General features: G+C 39.0%; 1 protein-coding gene and 1 pseudogene across 1 annotated transcript in view; one reads left to right on the forward strand and one right to left on the reverse strand.

Moving 5' to 3' along the window:
• Positions 1-10,874, forward strand: part of LOC102859486 (GON-4-like protein-like) — a 44,167-nt gene that overhangs the window by 3,352 nt on the left and 29,941 nt on the right. Inside the window, exons 3-5 of the mRNA XM_006895914.1 lie at positions 1,998-2,196; positions 3,218-3,304; positions 9,652-9,823. Coding sequence (XP_006895976.1) covers positions 1,998-2,196; positions 3,218-3,304; positions 9,652-9,823 — 458 coding nt within the window. The remainder of the gene's footprint in view (positions 1-1,997; positions 2,197-3,217; positions 3,305-9,651; positions 9,824-10,874) is intronic.
• LOC102870320 lies at positions 69-523 on the reverse strand (annotated as a pseudogene).

The following is a 10,874-nucleotide window of genomic DNA, read 5'->3' on the forward strand; positions in this document are numbered from 1 at the left end:
CTTCAGGGCTCCATACTGACTCACACAGGAAAAGGAACAGGAATCTGAGGGCACAGGAAGGGCTTCCCTCAGCCGTTCAGCACCACACAGATGAGTTCTTCATAGTTGATACAATCACTGATGTCCACCTGCTCTGCCACCAGCATCTTTACTTCTTCCTCTGTTATCTTTTCACCCAGTGTGACAAGGACATGCTGGATATCAGCACCCATGACAGGGCTGTTCCCTTCCTTGTCAAACTCCCAGAGGCCTTCAGCATAGTCCTCGTGGGTGTTCTGATCCTTGTTCCTGGCCACAGTCTACAGTATGGGCAGGAAGTGCTCCAAATCCAGCACCTTCATATTCATCTCCTCACTCTTAGGGTTTCCCAGGACCTTGAGCACCTCAGCGTTGGTGTTCTGTTCCAGGGCTTTCCTCATGTCCCCACATTGCCTGTACAGGATATTTCCATCACCTGTCGGTCAAGCAGCTGGAAGCTTCCTTCCTTAAAATCTACAGTCTGGTCCTTGGTGAAGTCACACATGTTGAGTGCTCCTGAAAAATCTTTTTATATCTTAAATTTTTACTCTGTATTTGCCTCTACTATAGTAAATAGATTGAAATAGAATTTTTATCCCCATTGTGGTATTGAGAAATGTCGCTGCCACTTCACTGTTGCTACAGTTTAAGAAACCCATTGCTATTGAAGAGATTCCAAGTCATGGCAAACTTTCATCAGGTTTAAAAATCTTTACAGGATATTGCTTATCTTACGTCTGTGGAGCAGCTGGTGCACTCAAACTGCTCACCTTTTGATTAGCTGCCTAACACATGAAGCACTGCACTGATTTCTGGTGTCACAGTAGGTTAAGAGTTTGTCTGCAAAGTAAAATGCCATTAGTTTGAACTCACCTGCTCTTTGGAAGAAGGATGAAACAGTTTCCTCTTGTTTGAATAAACAAAAAATTATAGCCTTGGAGAAGCATTGGAGGATTTCAGTGAGTTGGCATTGACTGAGTATTGCTAGATGCAATACAGGTCATCCATCTTGAGCATGCTCTAGCCTGATTGCTTAGATTATCAACATATGTCTGCCTTTATGTTGTTGTTGTTGTTCTGTGCAGTTGAGTTGGGACCTACTCATAACTGACCTGCCAGTGGGTTTTCAGAGGCAATAATTCATACACGAGGGCATTGCCCATCCTTCTTCCACAGAGAAGCTGGTAGATTTGACCTGTGTGCCTTTGGGATTATAGCACAGCTTTTTATCACTGGGCCACCAGAACTCCCTTTACCTTTGGGCTAGCATTTCAGGAATTTGGATTTTTGTGTCAGCCTTAAAAAGTTCTCTTTTGGGTGGCAGACCAGGAAGGATAGGATCAAGAAGTTTGGGGGAGTCACAGGGCCAAAAGATAATATTTTCATGGAAAGTAGTAAGAAAATATTTGCATTTCTGAGTACTTCTATTTGTCTAAATTACTATGTAATTTAGTTTTTGTATTCCTCCTTTTTGCTTCATGCTGAAATATCTTTGAATTTTTAATAAATAAAGGTAGAGCAGACTTAATGAGTAAGGAGATAGATGAAACTAGATTTGGGGTGAGAGTAACAGATAAAGAACAAATACTTTCAGAAGTTTTTATAGCAAGGTTAAGGACAAGTCCCTGGCTAATGTGGATATTAGTATGATGTAAGAATGAGAAATTCCTGCTAGTTCTGTTGCTATTTCTTATCTGTATATTGCTCTTTTCCTAGATATTTAATTTTCTCTCTATTTACATACTGATTATTGGAATGACTGTAGAATAGGGAGGGGTTGCTAATTCAGAACAATTCTATTTGAGTTTATTAACTTCAAGAAAAGATTTGGATCAGACTGAAAGTTCAAGTGCTAGCTATAGCAGAATTTGGGTATCAATAGTTGATGAAGTTTATTTAGGTCTTTTGCCATTAGCAGAAGTGAATGTGTTGTGAACCAAGAGAATGTTCATGTTCACTCATTTCCCTGTTGTGAGTAGGTTTGAAGAGCCATTTCCCAAATTGATAAATGAGCAGCATCGTACAGTAAAAGAACTACTTGAGCAATTGAAGATGAAGAAATCTTCAGGCAAACATCAGCAGGATGTAGAGCCTGTTAAGCCCAGGAGTCAAAAAGTTCCTAAGACTCTTATTCTAGATCTAGAACAGAGGAAGAGACTCCAACAGCAGATGCAACAGGTGAGACTCTTGGTAACAAAAATATTGAATCACTGCATAGCCTGATTCTGAGACTAAAATGAGTAACATTCCAGATGTTTGAAAAAAAAAATGTAAGGTATATGTTTTAATTGAAGAGCAGTGGTGTCACTCTGGAGACTAAGGTGTGTCTGATACAGGCCATGCTCTTTGCAATTGCTTGTTAATGCATCAGAGAGTTGGACGATGACTAGGGAGGATAGAAGGAGAATTGATGCCTTTGAGCCGTGGTGCTGGAGAAGAGTATTGAATGTACCATGGACTGACAAGAAAACAAACAGATTCATCCTAAAGAGGGTTAAACCGACTGCTCCTTAGAGGAGTCTGACATATTTCCTCTGACATATTTTGGACATGTAAGGAGGGACAGATCCTTGGAGAGGGACATCATGCTTGAGAGGGTGGAGGGATGGTGCAAGAGGGGAAGACCCTCTATGAGGTGGATTGATTCAGTGACTGGGGTAATCGGGATGGGTGTGTCGAAGGCAGTGCGATTGGCACAGGATAGAGCAGGGTTTAGGGCTGTTGTTCATAGGGTCGCTATGAGTTGCAAGCAACTCGATGGCACATAACAACAACATATGTTTTAATAACTATTAGAACCATGAACCAAAGGATTTTCACATCAATTGGGACCTTTTAGAGGTCATTATGTCATGTCTTGTGAGTCAGGTGAGAATACATGTGACTCTGATAGTATTGAGAATAATAGGTTTCAGATACTTCTTAGTTACCCATTCTGAAAGTTTTTCTCTTTTACTGGGAAAAGTAGTATTTTCTTCTGTATAATCTCTGCCTCCTTAGTTAGATGTTACCTTTCCTCTGATTTCATTATTTTGCTCAGGGGAACCTATCTGTGAAATTCCTGTTAAGTTATTGTGCAATATTCTTACAGTTTCTCCAGAAAGCAGAACATGTGATAAAGTTGCAGACATTTTTTATCTGAATTTCTGAAATCATGATATTGTAACAAATCACTGTATTACTGTCTCTCCCTTTCCAGCATGTTCAACTCTTGACGCAAGTCCACCTTCTAGCCAGCTGCAACCCTAATCTTAGTTCGGAGGCCAGTACCACAAGAGTGTTTCTTGTAAGAATCTAAATGTTACTAATTCTAAAGACTTGGGTATGAAATTATAGCTTGGCAATCACTTCTCATAGTTACCCATGATATTATACATTTATTCTTTCCTCCTGGACGTATATGCAAGCTATGTCTACTTTTTTTCTGTGACTTCCTATATTTTCTAATAGAATGTTGTTATTTTTGTTGTTATGGGCCATCTAGTCACCTGCAACTCATAGTGACCCTATGTATAGCCTCTCTGAAGCCTGCCCTATCCTGAGCCAATCTCACTGACTGTGACACACCTACCCCCATTGCCCCAGTTACTGTATCAATCCATCTCATCAAGGGTCTTCCTCTCCTCTGCTGTCCCTCCACCCTTCCGAGCATGATGTTCTTTTCCAAGGACCTGTCCCTCCTGGCCATGTGCCCAAAACATATGAGACAGAGCTTCAAAATCCTAGCCTCCAAGGAGAAACTTGGTTTCACTCTCTCCAAGACAGACTTACTTATTTTCTTGGTGGTCCATGTTATGTTCAGGACTCTTTTGCAGTACCACAACTCAAAGGCATCAATTCTTTTTCTCTCATCCTTAGTCATGCGTAGCAAATAATTCTGAAGACTATAACCTGGATCATGTGCACCTTGTTCTCTAGACTGACATCATTGCTTCTTAGTGCTTTGGAGAGGTCTCTGACAGCAGATTTTCCCAGTGCAGTTCATCTTTTGATTTCTTGACTGCTGGTGCCAAGAGTGTTGATGGTGGACTGTGCAAGCTGTAATTTTTAACAACCTCAATAAATTATTTATTCCAGTGAAAGGAAGCTCTGGTGTCCTAGTAGTAAGAAGCTACACTGTAATCCCAAAGGCATGTAGTTAAAATTCACCATTTGTTCCAGAGGAGAAGGATGGACAGTCTCCTTCCGTGCTATTTACTGCCTCTGAAAACCTGTTGGAGGGTTAGCTATGTGTCATTTCAAACTAGTTGGCACACAATAACCTACTCAAGTGAAAAAAGCAGAGAATGTATCTAACTATCCCTTTTACTTTTTAAAAATTAGATCCTCTGTTTCCATTTTTAGGGCCACTCTGACTTTTTAAATATTTGGTACTATTATTCTTACTATAGATGTTGAACTTTGTGTTTATTCATTAAGCTTAATGCCAGTGTTTTGTATAAAGAATTCATTTTGCTCGTGACATTTTGAAGTATTTTGGAGTATTTTTAATTATGAAATTTAAAAATGAGCTCCAGATTTTATAACATGTAATATCCCATGCTTCTTGGGTAAGTCTTTTTGGAGTTGAGTAGTAACTTCAAGATTCCTTAGTAGTCAACAGTGCATATTCACCTCCTATTTTGTTCAGAGGATCTTGAAGTATACCTTGTTCTATTTATTATTCAGGGAATCTAAAAGACGTGGAAGGGGGAAAAAAGCCCTTATTCTTGAGCACATTGAGTCTAGCTAAGGAGCTAGACCATCCATCCAAAAGAGTGAGGAAGAAACATTTTCCAGGCACATATTTAATTTTTCTGGTTCTTGGACTTTACTTGCAGTATGGCCCTGAAATGCCAGTCTTCACTCTTGCCACAAATGAAAAAACGTTGGCTGCAGGAAACATGGGCCTCTATGAACTTCCCAAAGGGAGAAAAAGAACAATATAGAGAGAGGGGAAAAAAACCCCAAACAAACCTAAAACCTAAGCAAACAGAAAAAATAACAGCAGAGAAAAAGAATAGAAGGAAACAATTAATTGAACATACTGATGAAATAGACTTGATGAACAAGCCAGTGTTATTTTGAAAGTAGAACAGAAATGTAACTCCACCAACCGATCTTTGAGAAGAGGTAAGAATTGATTGCCAGAATCCCAAATTTTTGAGTAACAGTATTTGTCAACCATCCGCAAGTGTCTTCATTGCTCAGGGAGGAGGATGAAGAGGTGCTGCATTTATCTGACCAGAGTTGAAGCGAGAGAATTTGAAGATACTAAGTTACTAGAATATATTTTTTTTTTTTAGAATTCACATTTATATAGTGTACAATCTGGAATTTCTGAATTTCAAATAAATTTGACCTTTGTTTTTTACACATTTCATCTATTACTTTTTAGCACCAAAAGGCTTGGTAACCGCCTGATGTTTACTCAACAGTGGTATGACATCCATACTCTGTTGACATTTTAATAACAAGTCTTTTGTGCTTCTGTTATGTTCCCAGCAGATGGCCCATTGCTCTCCTTTCTGTACAATCTAGGCAAACTGACTGGTGCTGGCAAGGGTGGTTTCCATGAAGCAGTCCACAACAGCAGGAGAGGCAATTTTCAGTGCAAGAGTCTTGAAGCAGCTTTTCTACACCTTATCTCAGCACAGTTCCGTGAAATGATGCACCTGTGCCATGAACTGTGCTTTCTGCTGTTCGGCTGCCATAGGGCTCTGCAATACCGCTTCATCTGCCTCATCCAGCTTCACCATCATAGGCGAGCCTCGCTGCCTTCTGTCCAGAATAGATTTTTATTTTGATGAAAGTCCTTATATTGAAAAGAACATACTCTCCAAAGAATTTTATTTGAATGACAGTGATGATCCATCCTCAGAATCATCTGAAATCACATGGAAATCTAGAAAAACTTGACAAAATGCTCAACTAAAAATGTAGAATAAAGCCAGCGGAAGAAGACAGAGTGAAAAACTAGAGAGGTGGCGAGGTCTGGTGGCCTAGTGGCAAGAAGCTGCACTGCAATCCCAGAGCTGAGCTGTTTGAATCCACCAGATTCTTTGCTGGAGAAGGAGGGACAATCTCCTCCTGTACCAGTCAGATCCGATTTGACGGTACACACAAAATAATAATAATAAAAAATTTAAATATTAAAAAAATTAGAGAGCTGCTTCACTTGGTTCACTGACCGTTCTGATTCAGGTGCAGATGAATTAGGACAGGTCATAAAAGGTAGTATTTGGCCAGATATTTTACAGTACTGTTTGGTTCCCAATATGAATGATAAAGAAAGAGGAGAGGAAGATGATGATGATGATGATGATGAAAAAGGTTTGGAGGATATTGATGAAGGAGAGGAAGAAGGGGGAGATGAAGGAAAAGATGACTAAGAACACTGATGGACTGCCAGCATTTTTAATGTTCTACAGTCCCTAGGAGCAAGTTACAGTCTTGTCTGGATCCCTCCCCCCCTTATTGTGCTCAGTTGTCTGGTCCTTGAAGTATCTTTTCTCTCCTTTTACACCCTTGTTCTCTTAATTTTTGAAAAAATAACTTTGAGCAGAATACAGTGGGAAATGAACCTCTACTGCGTTCTGTTCCAGGTTATTTTTGTCCCTTCTTGTATCTACAAAAATTGTGGAATCAAGACAGCACCAATTCATGTACCTTCTCTCTTTACTCTGCTGGAAGCTGGAGTGTGTTAGGCCCCTATGTAGTAGTGCACAGGATTCTAGCTTTTCTCCCTTTCTTTCCATCTTGGGCTCAAAGAATATACTGTGTCTCTTTTTGAATATGGATAGGTAGCATTTACCAACATATGTCTGTCTGCTTGATCTTGTTTAAAATAGAAGAAAAACTTTGGGTTATAGAATGTCAGCCAAGGGTGGGTTTGAGATGTGAAGTAGGCATTTTGGGCAGCATAGCTTTTTCTTCGGCATGTTTAATTGTGATGTTTCATGGATATCCTTGTGGTTCAAGATGACACTTATTTTATCCCTCAAGATGACATTAAAATAAAATTCTCTTCTAATGATGACTTGAGCCATGCCACTTGATGTGAGAATTAGCAGAACGTGCAGAATCTTATTTGGAATTGACATTCTCTCAAGAAGATAAAGATTCTCACCACTGGGCCAGTTGGCAGCACATAATAGATGGAGAAGAGATTGAAGTTGTTAACAGTTTCGACTTGCTTAGCTCCATAATCAAAACTCTTGGCACCAGTAGCCAGGAAATCAGAAGACGAATTGCATTAGGGAAATCCTACTATCAGGGGACACTCCGCAGTGCAAAAGAGCAACAGTGTCAATGTAGAGACTAAAATGCACCTGATTCCGTCCATAGTCTTCACAGTTACTTGTTATGCATCAGAGCTGTACAGTGACTAAGGATGACAAAAGAATTGATGCCTTTGAGTTGTGGTGCTGGAGAAGAGTGTTGAACATACCATGGACTGACAAGAAAAAAACAGATCTATCCTGGAGAGGGTGAAATCAAGTTGCTTCTTAGAAACAAAGAGTTTAAAGCTACATCTGAAATATTTTGAACATGTATTCCCTGAGGAACCAGCCTTAGAGAAGGACATCATGCTCTGAAGGATAGAGGAACAGAACAAGAGGCAAGGAGCCTGGAGGAGATGGATTGACACAGTAACTGGGAATGGGGTAGATGTGTCAGAGACAATGAGATTGGTTCAGGATAGGACAGGTTCAGAGCTATCATGCATTGGTTTGTGTGAGTCCCAAGTGACCGAATGGCACATAACAACAACAGAATTTCAGTTTTCTTCCTTTTTCTTGTAAAATTTTGTGGTTTTTTCCATTGGAAAGAAAAGATGATACTCAGTTTTAAACATTAAGAGTATACAAGTTGATTAGTTACAGTAAAACTAAATGTATACATGAAGACTGAACAACATTCAGTCTGAGAATAGAACAAGAATGAAGAAACCTGATTAGAAGACAGGAAAAACAGAACAGAATTTCAATCTTAATGGAATGAGGATTTTTTGGAGTGATGAAGGCTGGCTGAACTCTTGAAACTAGACTCAGAACAAACTAAATTAGAGTTGAATTGGACTAAGATGATTATCTCTGCTTTCCATTAACTACCTTAAAGTGTATTCTTCCTTCCTTGAGACTCTGATATTAACAGTTGAAGTTACTGGGAAACTTCACATATCTTTTCCTTGTCATATGGTTTGTAGCTAGTAGGAGGCTGAGGCACCTAGTCTGGCCCTTTGTGACCCCACTCCTTAAACTCTGAAATGATTTCTGTCTGTGATAGCAGCAGAAAGGAATCCTGAGAATGAGCCTATATGTACTTAGTATCCAGGTTAAGGACAATAATTTCCACCTCCATAAAATGCAGTCAACACTTGTTAAAGGTGGTACTTCCTACTTCTATAGATTAAGACCCTTAATGATGGTAGTGTACACAAGGTTGCAAACTCAAATGGTTTCTAGAGCCAGGAAATAATAAATCTGAGTGAAATGGGCCAGGTAAGAACTGTGATAAACTGGAGGGGCACATCCCTTAAAGGGCAGAGTTGCTTCTCTGCACCAGCAGTGGTTATCATGCAGGAATGCAAGTTTGAGATTCCCAGATTCCTTTATAAAGGAACCTAGATGTGGTCTGTAATTACTGACAACTAACTGAACATTTTCTCTAACTCCAGGTTTAGAACTGAAAACACAAGAGAAGCCTTAACTTGCAATCTCATTAAATTTCCATGTGTGTGGTTCAGTGAAGGGTGAATTTTTTTATTTTCTTGGTGACTTCCTTCTCTATTTGTGAGGATAATAAAAATAATACTATCTTCAAAAAAAAAAAAGAAACTAGACTCAGAACATTTTAAAACATCGAATACACTAAATATATCTCCTGCAATCATATGAAAACAAAAGTATAGTTTAGCTTCATTAAAAAAATGTGTACCTTGAACTTTTGTTGTTTTAGAAACTGTTTATATGGGATCAAATTGACAACAGCAACTCAAATGGAAATCTAGAAAAGATCTGACAAAACATTTAAATCAAACACAAAGTAGAGCGAACAGGAGAAGAGAGCATGCAGAACCAGAGAGCTGCTTCACTTGGCTCACTGACCATTCTGGTGCAGGTACAGTGAATTAGGACAGATCATAAAAGATGATATTTTACTTGGTACAGTACAGTACAGGTTGGTTTTTGATATGAATGATAAAGTAGGAGGAGAGGAAGAAGATGATAATGAAGGAATCTACCTAGATAAGAATTTTCAAGAACAGTAAATTTTATGTTAATGAGGAGGAACAACTTATAAAAGGAAGATGAAAAAAGAAAAATAGAGTAAGAGGATGGCTGTACAACTCGGTGTAATCAGTGTTACTGGAAGATATAAACAGGAATTGTTGAATTGGTTTATATTTCTCTGTGTGGATTGTTTAAGAAAAACAAATTATATATGTATATATGTGTGTTTACATATGTACATAAATAGGTGCATGACAATCAATCTCTGAATATCTGAGGACTCTGCAAAAGAGCAGACTTCATTGTGAAATACTTTATGATATTTTTACTTATTTTTTTCAGTAAGAGGAAGGAGTGTTTCTCACTCATAGGCTATGGACTGCTAAAATTGTGTTCTTTTTGTCTTGTTTTTCCCCAGAAAGAATTGGAAATATTTGCTCAAAACTCTGTTACCTTTCACCATCAGTACAAACCCAAGTGTCAGACCTTGTTCCAACCGTGCAACCTGATGGGAGCTGTGCAGCTCATTGAAGACTTCAGTTCACATTTCAGCATTGACCAGAGCCTTTGTAAAGCTGTGAGAAAGCCTGGTAGGAGATAGATGTGTCAACTTGAAGTTTTTATTTACAGTGAGAGGTGAAAACTTTTATCTCGGTGATAATTTCTTGGGGATAGAGGAGTCAGGATATTTGCAGTTTCACTCTTCTGACTTGCCTTTTTCTACATTGAACTTAGGGTGTAGAGATGTGGCACTAACACATATTGTTGGATAGAAAATGAGCCTAAGGATTAGGTTTTAGATCAAGACAAACTAGGGTGCGGTAAAAAGAGAAGTCAGGTGGTGAAGTTTGACGGTGTTCGGGGTTGTACTCTCTCAAAGTCAGCACTTTTCTCTCCTTCCATTTTGCATGATGTGGGTTTGGCATTTAGACACACTTTAAGAGATAGCATACATTTCTTTTGTTTAGTGTTGTAGAAAACTTCTCAGGTTTGGTTTCTACCTTGTTATTACTTTAGTATTTTCCTTATTGTTCCCTTTCAACCAGATACTTGTTTGTTATTAGTTTCCTAGTTTAGCAAAGTTAGTTGTGGTTTTTAGTATATCTAAAATGGCTGTGTACTTGGATTTTGTATAACTCCCTGACTGCTGGCACAGGAGTTAAATGCTGAACTGCTAACTGAAGGGCCAGTGGCTTGATGGCACAACTACCCCACTGGGGAAAGGGCTGGGAGGTTGCTTCCTTAAAAGCCACAGCCTTGGAAACCCTACGGGCCACTTCTGCTCTATCCTATACAGTCGCTCTGAGTAGGAATCAACTTGATAGCAACTGGCTTGTTTGGATTTTAGACTTTTTTCTAATTAAATGCAAATGCGTTCTGTAATAGAGATGGATCTCAAATTACTTTAATATCTTCATTTTGATAATTAAATGATCAAATACCAAACCATAGTGATAACTTAAATATTTAGTGTATTGTGATTTTCCTCTGGGGATATTACAAAAACAAACAAAAAACCTCTGGAGGGAGAGAGACAGAGGCAGCAGTGCCTGCATCTGGAACACGGAGTTCCCTGGAAATGAAAGGCTGAGTCAGGAAGACAGAAGAGGATACACTAAATTGCCTCATTCCTTAAATGAC

This window comes from Elephantulus edwardii, unplaced genomic scaffold, assembly GCF_000299155.1.
Source record: "Elephantulus edwardii isolate Elephantulus edwardi_28Jun2011 unplaced genomic scaffold, EleEdw1.0 scaffold00176, whole genome shotgun sequence".
Lineage (NCBI taxonomy): Eukaryota > Metazoa > Chordata > Mammalia > Macroscelidea > Macroscelididae > Elephantulus > Elephantulus edwardii.